Genomic DNA, 19954 nt, shown 5'->3' with positions numbered 1-19954 from the left:
CCAATAGAAGACAGAGTGTCTGAGAAATTGCAGAAGAGTGTAACATTTCAGTTGGATCATGTCAGAAAACCCTGACACAGCATCTAGGAATGCATCATCTCACCACCAAGTTTGTCCCATGGCTCATGAGTCGAGATCAGAAAGACCTTCACCTCACTTATCTCCACAGAGATAGCGCATATCAGAGCATTCCTTAAGAGAATCAGAACTGGTGATGAGAAATAACTGTTAATCAATGGTATTAGTGGGACATGTGATGGCTGCAAGAAAATTTGAGAAGGAAACAGCCTGAATGTGGCTGGACAATTCATGGCTCTTGCATCACGATAATGCACCTCCACATTCATCCTTCTGGGTGTGTGACTATTGCACAAAAAATGAAATTACTGTGATGCTTCATCCTCTGTACTCTCCAGAACTGACCCCTGCGGACATTTTTTTAACTTACAAAGTCGAAAACCCCATTGATAGGACAAAGATTGGAAGTAACAGATGACAAAAGAAAATTTGCAGACAGTGCTTCATGCGATCCAGCAAGAGGCATACCAAGCCTGCTTCTGGAAGTGGAAACAGTGCTGGGAGTAGTGTGTGAATTGTGGAGGAGTGTGTTTTGAAAAAAATCATTCATTGTGAGTAAAAGGTATACATAGACAAATTTTGTGGTCAAAGTTAGGGATTTTTTTGACCAGACCTTGTATTTAATACTGTTTTTGCTACTACATCCAGAAAATGACTTAAAAGTATTCACAACTTGTGAATTATCAGTCACAAATTATCATTTAGTTTAATTGTCATGGTGCCTTGTACACGGACTTGCTGCCATGCCCCCATAGTTTTAATGTTATAATCTGCTTCATTAATTTCTGTCAGGAGATATATACTTATTGGCATTTTAATGATTTTCCTTAAAATATTACACTATTGCAGTGTGTAAGTAACACAGCTCTTGAATTATTCAGACCTTTAAATAAATTTCCCTCTTCCTCTTACATGAGATTGTAATTCTCTCAGTTATCTGTGGATTTTCTGAATAACTTTTTAGGAAATCAACTTTCAAATATTGAGGTAAAATTACTATGTATATTTAATTTGATATTAGCATCTCTTTCTACATATACAGTTACTTCTATCCATACTACCTCTTGGAACATACCCTTAAAACAATGTACCCTCTCCTCATTAATAAGCCCCATTGCTTTGTATGAACTCACCTCAGTGCTGTAAGGTACTACAATATTTCTTTCCATTAATTGTGGTTCATTATCAGACAGTCCATTAACAATTACATGCACAATATTTTTCAGCCTGAGCACTGTCTATGAAAATGGTATCAATCTGGATCCTACTCTTTGTTGCACAAGAGTTGGAAAATTACCTACTGAAATTAGGTCTGAAGTTGTCTGAGGGGTAGCTCTACAATGCATCTAATTTCTCAGAAATAACTGAACATTTCCTAGAGGGAATTTGCAGAGAGTTACAACTACCAGAGTAGTATTCTGCCTTGTAGGTTGAGTTGTTTGGGGGAAGAGACCAAACTGCGAGGTCATCGGTCTTATCGGATTAGGGAAGGAAGTCGGCCATGCCCTTTCAGAGGAACCATCCCAGCATTTGCCTGGAGCGATTTTAGGGAAATCATGGAAAACCAAAATCAGGATGGCTGGACGCGGGACTGAACCATCGTCCTCCCAAATGCAAGTCCAGTGTGCTACCACTGCCGCCTTGTAGGTTCCAATCCACATACAAACTGTTTATTTCAATATTTTTGGCTTTGTGTCTATATTTTATAAATATTGCAACTCCTCTTTTTCCATATTTACTCTTTGCAAAAGTTTAGTTAGTCTATAATTTCTTATATTTAACTTCTCCATCTCTATGATTACACAGCATTAGTTATCACAGGGGTTTTGCTTTGCATGCATGTCCCCCATCGCCTCCCCCCCCCCCCCCCCCCTTACACTTTATGCATTATGCTCAGTTGAACTGTGCTTCCCCCTCTTTTCAGGTGCAGCCCAAGATTTGTGTATCCCCATCTCCCAATTGTAGCAACAGGCCCAGCACAGATGCAAAACTTTTGTTTCAAACAAAAGAAATCTACTCAGTTATTTTTTTAGATGGTTACCAGTCATGCTAATCCAGAGCTGGTTATGGTGCTGTAAAACCTCCAAAAACCACACACGAGTATGTGCTGTTGCTCCTCCTACTCTGTTCTGCATACACTTGTTACTAGCTGGCATCAGCTACATGTTCCAGCTTTGTTCAAACTGACATTTGTCTGCGTGGTTGGTCAGGGTGCAAGTTCAGTGGTTCAATGGCCAACTCACTCCCCTCCTACACCCCCCCCCCCCCTTTATCTCCCTCCTCAAATGCTTCATAAGCACAGGGTTTTAGGAGAATGGTATCATATGGATATTAAAATGATCAAGGTCTTATCAGCTTGCTACATGTTGATTCACAGGTTATTAAGAAGTAAGTTTTAATTTGTCACTGATGATGAAATCATTAGAGATGATGTGTGTTCTGACTGGACACAATGGGAAAAGAATTCTGTTGCTTTCATTTCAAGGCCAATATTTGCCAAATGATGTAACAAACCCACAGAAAACTAAACATGTTTGCCAGATGGGAATTTGAATCTCACTCCTCTCCTATGCGAAATACATCTGAACCATTCCACAACCTCACTCAGTCAAAGAGTATACAAAGAAGACATTAAAACAGAACTAATACTTTTATAAAAGAAAAACAAATTAAGAAATTCATTATATTAAAAAAGAGGGCGAGGAAAGAGAAATAAAATCAGTATTTGGTACGGCCAGAAGCAGATGAGGTTAAGAGCCATACCTGATAATCCAGGTTCTCACCAGCACATCTGCCATCTGCCCCCCCCCCCCCAATCCACCCACGCTTTTCTTTTGCCCTAGAGTAGAAAAGGAATCTGTAGTTCTGGAAGATATGAATTCTGTGTGAAAAGGGAACAGAAACGAAAACACATTAAAGCAAAGAATGGATATCTACAAAACTCAGTATATGCTGACTACTGACTACTGAAACTACCACTGACATAATATGGCATCCTCTGCAATGTTCACTTTCCCATGCCAGTATAAGACTGTTAACTGAAAAAGAAAAAACTAGTGCTCGAAATATCACTCACCATTTCAAAAAGTACATTCAGCAGGTTATCAGCATGAAGTTCTAGACAGCTTTTACTATGCTCAACTGCAACCAGCAGTACGGCAGCCAAACACTGTGATATGGCATAGGAATCAACATTTCGCCGGTAAAGGTTCAGCAGAATTGGAATCAATCGTGGAAGTTGCTCAAAAACTTTATCTGTCTCCAAGATTGAAAACATAGGTCCTAAAGCTTGTAGCACTGCTTCACATACCTGCAATGAACCAACAGTAACGGAAAGTATACAATAAAGATTACTTCTTCTAAATCATATTACGCTTAAATGAAGCGCACAAATGCCCAGCCATATCTGACACACAGGACTTCGATATATCGAGAAATTAAACACGTGTGATAATGAGCGAATGTCACAGCACAAAGGATCATGTCATGCCAAAGCCAGACACCAACATTATAACCAAAGAATACACACTACGAAGTAACTCTCCAACTAAAACCAACCTTTGGTTCCCGTGAATTTATCCAGCTGCTTACAAGCACATCATAAGCAATACTTATCTCTGTGGAGAATGAATCTTTCTTTACTGTATTGTCTGGAGCTGTATCTATATTAGCCATATATTCCAAAATTGCATCACCAAATCTACCCAACGCTAAAACATAAATTAACAACAGTAAGTTTCATGCAACTTTTTTACATGAATCATTTATTAACAAAATAAATTACAGTACTAATATTATGCTTTATAGAAGGAATCCTTATACTCCATGTCACAATTTGTTAACAGTCTCTCTCCTTTAGCTACGTAATAAACAAAAACTGACAAAGCTGTCACATTTCTACAAAAAATTTACAAGAATTCAACACGAGAAGCAAGTAGCAGTCAGAAAGCCGAGTTCAACATCGCAGTATTTTATTTGAATTGTCTTCTTTGAGATGGTTCATATTTGCTGTTTCATGATTTGCAAGCAACATCCTAACCATTAAAAAATGGAGTGGTGGTGGTGGTGGTGGTGGTGGTGGTGGTGGTGGTGTGGGTGGTGGTGAAGGGGGCCAGAGATGACTAAGCAAAGGACCTGGAAGAGCAGTTGAACAGAATGGATAGGCCCTAGTGTCTTGAAAGGAGAATATAAACAAGGGTAATGGAATGTCGTCTAATTAAGTCAGGTGCTGCTGAGGAAATTAGATTTGGAAATGAGACACTTAAAGTAGTGGATGGGTTTTGCTATTTGGGGAGCAAAATAACTGATGGTGGTCGAAGCAGAGAGGATACAAAATGTAGACTGGCTACGGCAAGAAAAGCATTTCTGAAGAAGAAAAATTTGTTAGCATCAAGTAAAGATTTAAGTGTTAGAAGTCTTTTCTAAAAATAGTTTAGACAAGAAGAGAATAGAAGCTTTCAAAATGTGGTGTTACAGAAGAATGCTGAAGATTAAATGGGTAGATCACGTAACTAATGAGGAGGTACTTAACAGAATTGGGGAGAAGAGAAATTTGTGGCACAATCTGACTAGAAGAAGGGATAGGTTGGTGGGAAATGTTCTGAGGCATCAAGGGATCACCAATTTAGCATTGGAGGGCAATGTGGAAGGTAACAATCATAGAGGGAGACCAAGAGACGAATATACTATGCATATTCAGAAGGATGTAGGTTGCAGTAGGTACTGGGAGATGATGAAGCTTGCACAGGTCAGAGTAGCATGGAGAGCCGCATCAAACCAGTCTCTGGACTGAAGACAACAACAACAGTGGTTTCTCTGTGGCGAGAGTCCAAAAATCATGTTGGGTCACCAAAAAGTCTCTGAAATTAATCTACAATAACAAAAATGAACAATAGCTATCCATGACAGATCTAGAACTGAACAAATATAGAAAGAGCCTAATATATTTCCTTTGAAGTATAACACACTGTCAAACTTTCAGAGGTGGTAGTATGAACCAAAACAAGAAAACAATGCCTAGTAAACATGGCCTCTAAGAGCTATGAGTACTTACTCAGTAACAGAGAGATTTTTCACAGTAGTGAAGATGAACAAGTGCTCATAACTCTTAAGGTATGCCTTTCAGAGATTATGTTTACTTTACACTTTTCTTCTTTTGGTCCATTTTGTCAGCGGAGTTCTGTTTCACCCTGTTTACACAGACATAACATTACTAGCGTGAATACTAAAGAGGAGTACAGAATAACAATGTAATATCTACCAACTAACAGCAAGAAACAACTGTAGCATCAAATATTACCACAACTGAAACAAAAACACATGATGCCCTTTGGGATACAGCACATGTATAATTTTAAGACAAGACTCCAAGAATAAAAATTAAACTCCACAGCAATAAAATTGGACTGAATGTTCTAAATCTCTGATACAGCTCTCATCATAACTCGCCAAACATTTAACTGAGGTCCCTTCACCCTGAGGCACCACTACTTATAAATCATCATCACACACTAAGCAGTTCCATTTCTTTATCAGACGGTATCAATATCGAAAATTAATAGCCAACCGGGGAGATAGGGTTAATGCTATGACTCTGTTTAGTTTACAGGGGAGAAGGCAGGACACAGAATTTAAGCAAAAACCTAATCTCTGTGTATAAGGTTACTAGCCAATTTTAATTTCAACTACTTCCTTAATAACACTATTCCAATAGCTGGAAGTGCATGCCAGAATCTCTGTATTATGTTCCATATGCTGACCAGTACGACGAAATGTTCTGCGATAGCAGACTGGCTCTGCTGCTGCAAACATGTGTGATGTTTATACCTTTTGTATCAGTCCTCCACAGTTTTGATAATCTGACCATTATATGACAAGCCACAACTGCAAGGACTATGAAACATGCCCACTTTCCAAAAACCAAGATCATCCTTTACAGCCTCTAAAAGAACCCTAATTTTTGATGGTAGTCAAAAAATGGTGTCACCCCGTTACTATCACCACTCACCTGGTGCATGGCTGGTCAATATTGCAATACATGTATGATCAGTCTTTTGCTATAAAAATTCTAATGAAATGTGACCTCAAGCTGGGCTAACTAGGCTGATAAACTCTCAGAGCGTGAGGCAATGTGGGCCATGTGAAGCAAGATACAAAGTACCACTTTATGTTGAGGCAGATCGTGATAACTATCAACCAGTAGACCCAAGTCAGTGTGAGTAGGCTTCCTCAAAAACAGCACGTCCCAACGGACCATCAGCGTTCTTCCTGACCAACACGTCAAGAAAGAGAAGGCAGCTATCCTTTTCCATCTCCATTGTGAAATGAATTTTCAGGTGGATCGAAATCAGTAGTTGTACAATGTCATTCAAATTCTCACGGCCATGAGGCTAAGCAACAAAAGTATCGTGTGTGTGTGTGTGTGTGTGTGTGTGTGTGTGTGTGTGTGTGTGTGTGAAACATTCCACATGGGAAAAATATATCTAAAAACAAAGATGATGTAACTTACCAAACGAAAGTGTTGGTATGTTGATAGAGACACAAACACACGCACAAAACTCAAGCTTTCAAAACCCACGGTTGCTTCATCAGGAAAGAGGGAAAGAGAGGGAAAGACGAAAGGATGTGGGTTTTAATGGAGAGGGTAAGGAGTCATTCCAATCCCGGGAGCGGAAAGACATACCTTAGGGGGAAAAAAGGACACGTATACACTTGTACGCACACATATGTCTGCTTGTGTCTGTATATGTGCGGATGGATGTGTGTGCGCGCGTGTGTGCGAGCACGAGTGTATACCTGTCCTTTTTTCCCCTAAGGTAAGTCTTTCCGCTCCCAGGATTGGAATGACTCCTTACCCTCTCCCTTAAAACCCACATCCTTTCGTCTTTCCCTCTCCTTCCCTCTTTCCTGATGAAGCAACTGTGGGTTGCGAAAGCTTGAATTTTGTGTGTGTGTTTGTGTTTATTTGTGTGTCTGTCAACATACCAACGCTTTCGTTTGGTAAGTTAGAAAGAGAGAGAGAGAGAGAGAGAGAGAGAGAGAGAGAGAGAGAGAGAGAGAGAGAGAGAGAGAGAGTGCATGCGCAGTAGGAAGAATGGGTGGAGCATATAGCGCAGTTACAAGCATACTTCGCAGTGCACCACATCTGAGGTACATATTGACATGCACGTTTTTTGTCAACAGTATGGAGTTTGCCTCTGCTGCAAACTGTTACAAGGATCCAGCCTTAAAGTATTTTGTATGAAGAATTAGTTGCTGCTCTTGATAGACATTTTGATGAACAGATTCATGTGGTAGCTGCAAGATTCAAGTTTTTTAAGACTTTGTAGACAGTCCAGTCAAATGAATAGGGAATGGGTAGCAGACTGAAGAGGTCTGACTAGACAATGTAAATTCAGCTCTGAGTGTGGAAAGTTGTATAGTGATAAGAAATTACATGATGCCATAAGAAAGAATGTCTCGGTCATCTAAAGTATCAAGATCCTATTTTCAAAGAAATGCTTAATTTGTTGGATAACCGAGAAATTTTAGACAGTGCCGTTGTAGTCCCTGTACATATCTGTTGTGCAAAGTGACAGTATACAGGCAGTAGATGCAGATCATAAGCCACAGTGCAGCACGGCACAGCCTGTACAGCCAGCGGAGGTAAACTGCCCTCGCCAAACGTTCAGTTCCTAGCGTAAAATCTTGTCTACAATGTTTCAAGTCTCACAAGTGGCAGGCACACCCTGACAGTTGCAGCAAGTGCGGTCTCAAACAAATATGTTGTATGAAAAAGATCATTCACAAAAACTCAGGAGTTTGTACCTCTAAAACTCAAGTTGTGAGTGTTAATGTACTCACATCCAAACCAGCTAACAACAGTGTTATATCTAAATCAAAGTCAAATTCCCGGAACTTGTCTTCTGTTCAAAGACAGTTGAACAAGGTGTTAATGTCACCGAACATTTCCCAGCAGAAAGTTTGTGTGCAACTTGATACTGGAGCATCATTCGCACTTTTGAATAGATGAACCTATGAACAAGTAGGTCTGCCTAAACTTTGTCAGTCACAAATACTGTTGTCTACATACAACTGTAAAGATATCTCTATCTTAGGTGTTTGTAGTCTCCCTGCCACATTCAAGAAAGTCACAAAAACAGTTTTGTTTGCGATTCTCTGGGCAAAAAGGCAGTCCGAACATTTTTGGCATGGACACCTTCAACCTGTTAAGGTTACAGATACAACACAAGGCACTGTCAGTGAACACTTTTGTGCCTAACGGCAGTGTCTCTCAATTATGTAGGTCAGGATACGTTAGGCAACACTAACAATTTTGAGGCACACACAATATTAAAAGCCAAAACACAACCAAAATTCTTTTGGGCACTGTCAGTCCTCCAAGATACTCTGGACAAAGAGGCTAAAGAGTTCGAACAGTGGCAGGAGCAAGAGGTTGTTGAATCAGTTACTGCAAGCCAAAGGACAGGAAAGAAAATGCCTCGTAGAGGTGCAGGGTCCCCCTCTGCCATGCACCTTACTGAGGATTGCAGCTTATCGATGTAGATGGAGTGATACTTACCATGCCAAATCGTAAGTTGCACATTTGTTGACTTCAAGTCCACTGTCAACCCTGAAACTGTTGTGGATTCATATCCTTTGCCATGGCCAGAAGAACTAATGGGCAGATTAATTACTGGTTGATACTTCTCAAAAATTGACTTGTGATATGCATACACTCAGGTATTCCTGGAAGAACAATCACAGCAGCTTTTTATGATCAGTATGCATAAGGGTTTATTCAAGATTCTACAGTAACCTTTTGGCAGTGCAGCAGCACCTGCCATATTTCAGTGATACTTGGAACAACTGACAGCAAAGGCATCCTCCTGCTCCAATTATTCAGATGATATTGTGGTTTCCAGACTTACACCAAAAGAACATTTGTCAAATCTGAAAAGTCTTTTTGGTTTGCTTTCTTCTGTAGATCTCTGATGCAACAAGGATGAGTGCTACTTTTTCAAACACAGGTCACCTATCTAGTACGTGTGATTAACGCACGAGGCTTTCAACATTCGCCAACTGGTGACTTATGAGACCTCCCCAATGTCAGTGATTTACAGGCAGTGTTACGCAAACTTAAACACTATATTTGGTTTATCCCAAACACTGCTCAAATCGCAGCTCTGTTGCTTTGAATTAACAGGAAATATGTTCAATCTATGTTGTCCCAAGAGATCTCTTCAGCTTTCAAGAAATTAAAAACTGCTTTGTTGAATAACTGTACCCTAAAACATTTTGACCCAACCAAACCAATAATATTGGTGGTTAATGCTTCATCACATGGGATGGGGGCAGTTCTTTCTCACAGAATCGCAGGGGCACATAGACCAATTGCATCTGCATCAAAGTTACTGGATAAAGCCCACTGTGATTACTCCCAACTAGAAAAAGAAGCTCTTGCAAATTTACAGAGTTAACAAGTTTCTTCAGTATCTGCACAGGTAATTAGTTCTATCTTATCAAAGACCACAAGCCGTTGCTTCACCTTTCAGCTTGTCCTGCCATGCACAGCTCAGAAGATGCAGCTCTTGTCTCTCATCCTGTCTAATTATCAGTAAGAGATTGTCTACTATCTTACTACTCACCACTACAGTGCTGACACACTTGTCATGGTTACCTCTTGGAACTTACCCAGTTTTTGACAAATCAGAGGATTCATGTTATTACTACAATGCTCTGGATGCAAGATTTCCCAATCCTGCATAGGAAGGCTGTTCAGTGGATCCTGTTTTACAAGTCGTTCAGTACATCTGCACTGGTTGGTCGTTGATAGGCAAAGCAATTCAGAATTACAGCAACATGGTCTATGCATTCAGCAGGTTGAGACGCTTCTCCTTATAGAACCTGATCATTCATCAGCACTTACACCAAGTTCTTTACAACAAAAAGTGCTTCATTTGCTGTAGAGAGGTCACTGGGGCATGGTCAGAACAAAACAACTTGCCTGACACTATTGCACTAGGATCAGGATGGACTCCCACATTGAAAAGTTGACTGCCACCTCCCAAGTCTGTGCGGAGCATCAAGGTGCTTCATCCCAGAAATTCTTTGAGTGGCCAATACCCGCCACCCAAAGGCAAAGACTGCCATCAATTATGCTGGTCCATTTTGGAACATTCGATGTTAATAGTAGTGGACACATTCAGCAAATTGCCATTTGTTGTATCCATGCAATCCATGACTGCTTCTCAAATCATCAAAGCACAGGCATCAATTTTTTGTCTAGAGGGACTTCCAAAAGTAATTGTTTTGAAGAATGGACTACACTTTGTGTCAAATGGTTTTCAACAATTCAGCATAGAACACAGGACAAGTGCACCATTCCATCCCCAGTCAGATGGAGAGGTGGAACAATTTGTATACACTGTTAAGCAGTAAAGGAACAGACTTCATGCTCCCCATGGATGGGAACAGGCTTTACAAACATTCTTCGCATCCTACCATTCCCAGCCTAGAGACAGCAAATCACCTGCAGAAATGCATCATGGCTGGTGCCATACAACTTTACTTCACCTACTACATCCATCTCAGCATTCACCTGGGTACCCTTTGAGTATGTTGTTCAAAATTAACGATCATGTCTTCTTCAGATTGTTCAGAGCTCACATAATATAGGAATGCGGCACCATTATTAACATTCTGTTTCATTCTCTTTTTGTCATTCAAGATCTTTCCAGAGTGCAAAGACAGCCAAACAACCAAATTCATGCATGTCGGCAGCATTATTCTTCCTCAGTTCTCACTGTTTCAGATTCAGTGCCACAAAGGCTCCTACTGCCACTGCCGTCCACATTCCCCTCACACCGCTGGAGATGGAACCAATGGAGATTGACACAGCACTGCTGACAGCATTGCGGCACCTGGTGCTCCTGACATAGGAAGGTGGGGGATCGGGATTGCTTCACTGCTGTTCTTCAGGACATCAGGGACTCGCCAGATGTCAAGATGTCATCCACTTCAATAGGGTGTCAGCCATTGCTCACAGGTGTGCAGCACATACCCGATATTTTACCAGTGCTCCAGGCATTCACAAGGCAGACGCCAGGGTGTGGGCAAGGACGCTGCATCAGCCGTTGCACTAACTCTTGCCTCCTCAGCACCACCTGCGGCCATTCCACCCCCTCGCCTCCCCCCTCAATGTCAACTTGTTTGACACAATGATGATGAGGAAGTTTCAAGGGGGAGGAGGAATGTGGTATTGAAGCCTGTTGATACTACACAGGGGGCCATCATTCTGGGTACAGAGGTTGGCACTAGGTTCTGCTGTCATCCAACAGCAACCGTGACAGCATCATCTAGCTGCCACTTGAAAAAGTGCCATGCTCCCTGAACTGAGATGTCACCAGTATCACTGATCACAAGTTTAAGAGGTTGCCTGACTGCAGCTCTGACCCGGATGAGCAGCTACAGTCTAGCCACAGTCGAGTTTTATCATAGTTGCAGTCACAACTTTCCTTAGAAGTGTGGTGCAACAGAACTGGCCTCAAGACTTGACTTACGTTCAATTCTATGGATTGCAAGCAGGACACGAATTGTGAACTGTTAAGGTGCTTAGCTTGTCCCGGCATTGCCCAAGGACTTCTATTAGGATTTCAATGAAGATTCTTTGCACTAAGTTGAGTATATTACAGTATTTCTTACAGTGACTGTGTTCTTCCATTCTTTTGATTCTCAGAAACTCACGCATCATCCCGATGGGACGCCATATAATTTTGGGGATGAAACTTTACTTAGTCACTTTGCATATAGCATAGGGGGAACGGTACAATGAGAATTGAGACACTTGATCGTCTCTTACTAGCTTTCGCAACCGATGGTTGCTTCTTCAGGAAAGAGGGAAGGAGAGGGAAAGACGAAAGGATGTGGGTTTTAAGGGAGAGGGTAAGGAGTCATTCCAATCCCGGGAGCGGAAAGACTTCCCTTAGGGGGGAAAAAAGGACAGGTGTACACTCGCGCGCACACACACACACACACACACACACACACACACACACACACACACACACACACACACATATCCATCCGAAATAAAAAGAAACTTCCACATGGGAAAAATATATTAAAATAAAGATTCCAAGACTTACCAAGCGGGAAAGCGTCGGTAGATAGGCACAATGAATAAAACACACACACAGAATTTCGAGCTTTCGCAACCGGCGGCTGCTTCATCACGAAAGAGGGAAGGAAAAGGAAAGATGAAAGGATGTGGGTTTTAAGGGAGAGGGTAGGAGTCATTCCAATCCCGGGAGCGGAAAGACTTACCTTAGCGGGAAAAAAGGATAGGCACACACACACACACACACACACACACACACACACACACACACACACACACACACACACAGTAGGTGGGAGATACGATGGTTGGTTGGTTGGTTGGTTAATTTGAAGGAAGAGACCCAGCAGCGAGGTCAAGGGTGGCAAACATCAAGGAAAACACAACAAAAACACAACAAAAACAGCACAGTCCAGTCCAGTCCAGTCCAGCAGAAGGAATAACAAGCAAGTAAAGACGGAAAAAGGGAGGGAAAAGGAGGGGAGAACTTGGCCCATGTGGAGGCAATGTCAAGGCCTCCATAACCAACACCTCACTGACTGAGGGTCTCAAATGGCAGAGGAAAAATTCAAGGACTTCTACCTGAGAGTACAAATCACTTTTGCTAAGAAAACTGAGGACATATGTAACCATGCGAGGGTCAATCCCCAAAACCCGAGACAAGTAAATGGCAGGGCATATTTAGGGTGAAAATGGAGGAAGTCCAGCAAAATGTTAATCACTGTGACCAGAGTCCCACAACTACAAAGAGGGTGGCTCATTATGAATTAAAAAACCATGGGTCAACACAGTATGGCAGAGGCAGAATATGTTAGATTCCCACCAGGAGAGGCAGAGGGAAAAACACCACATTGTGGGAGTCTCCTTGATGGCATGAAGTTCATTAGATGGGGGTAGCCTCCCAGGAGTCTACTTATTACTGAGCAAAAAGGAATTTGATGTAAAACCGTAAATCCGCCCCCAAAGAGGTGACAGAACAGGAGGTAGGTGGTTGCCCCCTCCTCCTCCTCCTCCTCCTCCCCCCTCCGAAACACAGATGATCAGAAAATTCATTACACAGTATACATACATAGCAAGGAACCCAAAGGAAATCATTCGAACAAGCAGCATTACTGACATCAGTGAGAAGGTACTGGATGGCAGAGACCAAAGGGTAGCAGGAAAACTGAGTGATAGCCTGAAGACCATTCACCAAGTCCATACATAACAAAACTCGGATGAGAAAAAAACAGGGGTCCCAATAGGTGGCCATCAGTTGCACAGTAAAAATCCCATGTGTGGCAGGCAAAAGACGGTGTTCCGTGGTAACAGAAGATGAATGGATATCCCACATGATCAGTGGACTTAGAGCCATCAGTGTAAAAAAACAATGGCATCCTGAAACTTGAGTAAGAGCATTTGGAACAAACAATGGAACACTATTGGAGCAATGAAGGCATTTCAGCCCTGGAAGAGATCCATACAAATCCATGGACAAGGAACTAACCACTGTGGTTTGGTCAAGAGAGAACTTTGGGAAAAGGACACGGAGAGCAGATGGAAGTCACGGTGGAAATTAGCGAGGTGGAGCCATACCGATAAAAACCACCAAAGGGCGGGCAGCAGATAGGCAACAGCCTGAAGTGACAAAAAGAATAGAATAAGCAGGGTGAGCAGAGGAAGAACAGACAGTGATGGCAAAGGAAACCAGGAGCTAGAACCACTTAATTGAAAGGGGAGGGATCCTGGTGCCAACTAGAAGGCTATTAACAAGGGCAGTGTGAAAGGCACCAGCAGCCACATGGATACCACAATGGTGAACCAGGTACAACAGGAGCAGCATGGAAGGGACAGCTGACCCACAAACTCGACAACCATAGTCCAGACAGCGTAGAACTAATGCTCAGTAAAGGCAAAGAATGGTTGAATGATCTGCATCCCAAGAGGTGTATCCAAGGATGCAAAAAAACACTGAGTTTACAAAGACAGCCAACAGATGGTGGATATGGGGAAACCAAGCAAGTTTGAAGACCCAAGAAAAAGAACTGGGGGTCCATGGTTAGCTGTTGGGCATAAAGGTAGAGCTCCAGATCAGGAGGGACCACAGTACAGCGACAGAAGTGCACCACCCTTGACTTAAGGGGAGAAAATTGAAAACTGTGTGAATGTCATGCTGGGTGGGACCATGTAACTGGTGCTCCACAGAGGCCTCTGAGTGGGAGCTAGTCCAAATACAGAAAAAAATCCACATACTGAGCAGGGGTGACCAACGATCCAGCAGAGGCCACAAGGCCATTAATGGCAATTAGGAAAAGGACACTAAATACAGAGCCCTGTGGAACGCCATTCTCCTGGTCCACAGAGAACAGAAAACAGTACCAACCAGAACTTTGAATGAGCGGCAGAACAAGAATCTGGTGAATAAAAATCAGGTGCCAGGATGTGATGGTGCCAAGCTGTGTCATTGGCCTTATGAAGATCAAAGAAACCTGCAACAATATGGCAGCACTGAGAAAAGGCCTGACGAACTGTGGTTTCCAACTGAAGCAGATGATTGATTGGAGAGCATTCCTCCCGAAAGCCACACTGCTAGGGTGAAGCCATGGAAGAGAAGGCTGCAGGGTCATAAGAAGCAGCACTGAATGGTCCTTTACTACTCTTTACTACTCAACGAGACAGCCGAAGGACAACAGCCGGTTTTTGGAGTTTGATACGCTCCATGCACAAAGAATCTGTCCTGATGCCACCCACTCCGATAAGGGTCTCTCCCCATGGGTGCCACCGAGCCATGGCACGGGCGTTCTGACACTGCGACCATTGTTGGGAGTTCCAATGCCCTGGAATAACGACGAGCAACCACTCTTAGGCATAAATGGGGAGGCAACAGATCAGGTATCAGAAGTGTGATTCCTGTTTTATCAGGGGGCTCTACGCATGGTGGTGACCTGGCAGAGGAAGTGGGGGGGGGGGGGGGGCTACAGCAGGAAAGGAAGGGAGTCAGGAATCCATGCCATAAATGCCACAGAGGGAATTCTTCCCCACATGGCTCACACTGAAGACAGAAGGTCAAACTCCAAAGGGGACCAAAACCTCCAGAAAGAATGAAACAGAAAAGGTAAAGGGAACAAAACTACAAGGATTACAGGAAACTAGGTGGATAGCCAGGTAGAAATAAGTAAGAACACCGAGGAAGGGGGCAGAGGGAAAGGAGTGAGGATGGGGTGGGACGACCACAGGGAAGGCAATGCAGCCTGAAAAGGAAGAATACGCTGCAGTAGCTCGGGATCCCGTGGGTGCTACGCACAAACTCATGAAAGAACCATGAGCCCCTGGAGGGTGAGGGGTACATCACGGCTGCCAGTAACTGCCAATCCCTCTCCACATGGAAAGCGGAGTCTACAGTGGAGATGTGAGGTTCAACATAAAACAGGATTACAAAGTGTGCTCATGGTCAGTTCTTGTCTGTTTAAGCCATATGGGATGCATGGATTGAACTGATTGCAGTGCCTCTCAGAAACTTAGTTGTGTGTGTGTTGGTTTCTGTCTTGGGTAGATAGATGTAGAATTATAGTCCGAATAGTCAGGACAGTGACAGACTGTCATTGTCTTCCTTTAGGCTTGGTATTTCATTGGAGATATTTAAGACACAGCATTTCATTTTGGTTCATCTTCTAGGAATCTGTATGTTTTGATGTTGGTAATTTTCATACTCATCTTTCTCTCCTGCCAAGTTTACCTTCAGAATTTACTTTTGACCTTGTCAAATTCTCCTCCTCAAATTGGTCAAAAATTATCTCGCCTCAGGAACCCCAATTCTGGATTATGACAGCCTCTGTACAACAGATGCAACTCAAACAGTACACCTGCTGATAGAAAATTCTGAGAAAAGAATCAGCAACAGGGCTGCTCCATTAGACCTGGAATTTCTGGGTCTGAAGAAAGTGAATCTCACCAAAGAGTTCTTTTTGGTGATAATACTCCAGAGGTCCCAGTGCTAGACACTACTGTAACAATACAAGTGCCATTTGCTGACAGGCTGTAATTTTCATTATTTTCCAACAGACGTTGTATTTACCAAGTGTCTGCATTATGACACAACCTATTCATTCAGTGTATGAACACAGTGATGGCAGGTATAAACACCCATCATCCTTGGATGATGATCCATCGTGCTCATGTGTTTGTCACTGACCGAACCTGATGATATCTTGAAAATCACAATCTCAGCTGGAAGTATTATTTGTGCAGTAACAGTGTGAGATTCAATATCAAGAAAACAGAATATATGGAATATGAACATAATACTAGTGACACCACAATTATGAAGAATCAACTAAACAGCAAAACTACAGTTTAAATATCTCAGCTCTCTTATATCTTCAAATCAAAAGACATTTTCAGATGACCAATCACAAGTTAAGGGATGATGCCCAAAATGGCGCCCCATACACAGACTGGTATGTGACAAGAAAGTACCAAAAAATCTTCAGTGAAAAGTTTAGATCCACCACCTGCCCATGGCTCTGTGAGCACCATGATATTGGGCAGCAACATCAAAATATGAACACATACTTCATGGAATGGAAATAAACATTTTATACTGGTACATCAGTGTCACAAGACTGCTCCATATTAAACACAAGCATATAAGGAAACAGAGAGAAGAAACAACAATGACTAACAAATTCCTCAGGTGGTATGGCACATCAAAAGTGATAACTCCATAGCAAAAACTGCCCTCCATTACAACTCAGGATTAAGTCAATCCCTTGGCCATCCGCAGAGGTGACTGGTAGACAAGTTCAAGAAGGACTTTTAAGTGACAGACCTCAAATCAAGGATTCTGGCATAAAGCAACCCAGTACAAGGATTCAGAATTATTGGTAGACACATACTAGGAAAGAAGAAATTGGTGTAGTTTCGGATCATAAGCTGGCATTTCCCATGTGCATCTAATTAAAGACATTGACTTGTGTTTTTCAATAGGATTACTACTATTTTTAAAAAGCCTGAATAAATTATGATTATACAGTTCTTTGCTGTCAAATATATGAGGTGTTGCTGTGAAAATGTTTCCGTATCAGGTACTGAAATCAGCATGTAGCATTATATTCTCACAGGCAATGAATGGTAAATTAAGAGAAAAATTTCTTAAAGTATGTTAGAGCTATGCACTTATTATGGGATGTACAGCAGGAAGACAGTTGGAAAACAATTTTCATGTGGTAGTACCACTTCATATGAAATGAATGGATTGTATGGCATTATTGGTCATCTGAGGTTGTTCAGCCAAATGGAGCAAGTCTTTTTACTTGTCATCACATCAGCAACTTGGTCAGTGACAAACATGAGATGGGGGAAACGGGTGGGGGGCGGGGAGACGGTGGGGGGGGGGGAGACGGTGGGGGGGGGAGACGGTGGGGGGGGAGACGGTGGGGGGGGAGACGGTGGGGGGGGAGACGGTGGGGGGGGAGACGGTGGGGGGGGAGACGGTGGGGGGGGAGACGGTGGGGGGGAGACGGTGGGGGGGAGACGGTGGGGGGGAGACGGTGGGGGGGAGACGGTGGGGGGGAGACGGTGGGGGGGAGACGGTGGGGGGGAGACGGTGGGGGGGAGACGGTGGGGGGGAGACGGTGGGGGGGAGACGGTGGGGGGGAGACGGTGGGGGGGAGACGGTGGGGGGGAGACGGTGGGGGGGAGACGGTGGGGGGGAGACGGTGGGGGGGAGACGGTGGGGGGGAGACGGTGGGGGGGAGACGGTGGGGGGGAGACGGTGGGGGGGAGACGGTGGGGGGGAGACGGTGGGGGGGAGACGGTGGGGGGGAGACGGTGGGGGGGAGACGGTGGGGGGGAGACGGTGGGGGGGAGACGGTGGGGGGGAGACGGTGGGGGGGAGACGGTGGGGGGGAGACGGTGGGGGGGAGACGGTGGGGGGGAGACGGTGGGGGGGAGACGGTGGGGGGGAGACGGTGGGGGGGAGACGGTGGGGGGGAGACGGTGGGGGGGAGACGGTGGGGGGGAGACGGTGGGGGGGAGACGGTGGGGGGGAGACGGTGGGGGGGAGACGGTGGGGGGGAGACGGTGGGGGGGAGACGGTGGGGGGGAGACGGTGGGGGGGAGACGGTGGGGGGGAGACGGTGGGGGGGGAGACGGTGGGGGGGGAGACGGTGGGGGGGGAGACGGTGGGGGGGAGACGGTGGGGGGGAGACGGTGGGGGGGAGACGGTGGGGGGTAGACGGTGGGGGGTAGACGGTGGGGGGGAGACGGTGGGGGGGAGACGGTGGGGGGGAGACGGTGGGGGGGAGACGGTGGGGGGGAGACGGTGGGGGGGAGACGGTGGGGGGGAGACGGTGGGGGAGACGGTGGGGGAGACGGTGGGGGGGAGACGGTGGGGGGGAGACGGTGGGGGGGAGACGGTGGGGGGGAGACGGTGGGGGGGAGACGGTGGGGGGGAGACGGTGGGGGAGACGGTGGGGGAGACGGTGGGGGAGACGGGGGGAGACGGGTGGTTATACTTACCAAACGCAAATGCCTGTTTCAGTGCATCATTACGGACCATGCCCAACATTGGTAACATTGTACCCAATGTTGCTTTTATAAATGGAACAATTCCAAACACATTTGCAGATGCCAAGTTACCCATGGTGTGTAAAATACAATAATGAGGAAGAACACCAGGCTGAAATTGTTTTAGAATTCCTTCCATGACCTAAAAGAGAAAAAAGAAATCATGACTGGATTCAGCACAAAAAGACTGCATGACTTAAAAAAAGTAAGAAAATTCTATAGTACATAGCTTAGAACACATAACTAAAACTTATAATGCATTTTGGTGAAGTAGTACATTTGCTTACATGTGGAGAATGTACAAACATCCTATCAAAGAAGTGGCACAGTGCAGTGGACGAGAAGTATTTCAAGGAATGAAGCACTTATCTAATCTTCAGAAAACAATTATGAAACATATGGTCCACATATTAAGCAAAAATACCCTAGCTCTACAATTTGGTTCAACTTTTATTGACCCCAGAAACCCCTTTGTGTGTTGGTTGCTTGGAAGTTAACATACTAAACTGGCAAGTCATCAGTCACGCATTCCAGGCAGTCCGACTGGAGTTAATGAGACCCACCAAAAATTTAATCAAATTATGAAAGTAGTTATGAATGGTACAACTGAGGCCTTCAAATATAGTATTGATCTCAATTCTGAGAAATAATTTAAGGAGAAGTAAAAGTATATTGTTCAGACTGGTATCTATGTCATAGCACATGAGGGATCTCCCAGCATTCCGCAACGGCAAGAGAAACACCTCCTGCATCAGACAGCCCCCTCCCTCTTTTCACCAACCCAATTAAGGCTGCAGACACTACAGAAGTAAGAATATGTTCTAGCCAAGGGAATTTTCAATAGCAAAATGGAGAAGCCTAAAAACAAAGGACATCAGCGGACCAACAATAACAGAGCAAAGAGACAAAAGTTATCATATCAGCAGGTGAATGGGACCAGGCAATTATTCCCTGGAGCTCTATGTACGATGTAGGCTAAGCTCTGTTACAGTTAAAGTAATAAAGAGGTGAACAGCAACCACTATTCATTGGAGTGCAACCACCAAAACAGAAAGTAGGGTGGTGAAGAAAAAGGGGCTAACTGATTTACAAACAATTAAAATAGGCAAAGAGAGGGATGACTGAGGTAGCAGGTGAAGGCGGCAGGGTCGTAAGCCCCCAGACCAATCACATGGTGGGAGAGGCACCAACCACAACTGACCTTCCCCCATTTGAAAGTAGTTTAAAACACTC

At 44.0% G+C, this 19954-nt stretch overlaps 1 protein-coding gene across 5 annotated transcripts in view; it reads right to left on the bottom strand.

The window, feature by feature from the left end:
* The window catches only part of LOC126321992 (maestro heat-like repeat-containing protein family member 1), a 262008-nt gene that overhangs the window by 213379 nt on the left and 28675 nt on the right, over positions 1 to 19954 (bottom strand). For all 5 annotated transcript variants that reach the window (XR_007558737.1, XM_049994248.1, XM_049994247.1 and 2 more), the window contains 3 exons: positions 18674 to 18863; positions 3637 to 3788; positions 3155 to 3388 (listed from right to left, as the gene is read on the bottom strand). Coding sequence is in view for 4 of the 5 variants with exons in the window: in XM_049994248.1 (XP_049850205.1) it covers positions 3155 to 3388; positions 3637 to 3788; positions 18674 to 18863 (576 nt within the window). In the remaining variant the exon portion in view is untranslated. The remainder of the gene's footprint in view (positions 1 to 3154; positions 3389 to 3636; positions 3789 to 18673; positions 18864 to 19954) is intronic.

The sequence above is a fragment of the Schistocerca gregaria genome, chromosome 2, assembly GCF_023897955.1.
Source record: "Schistocerca gregaria isolate iqSchGreg1 chromosome 2, iqSchGreg1.2, whole genome shotgun sequence".
Taxonomy (NCBI): Eukaryota; Metazoa; Arthropoda; class Insecta; order Orthoptera; family Acrididae; genus Schistocerca; species Schistocerca gregaria.
This window is presented reverse-complemented; position numbering and strand designations above follow the sequence as displayed.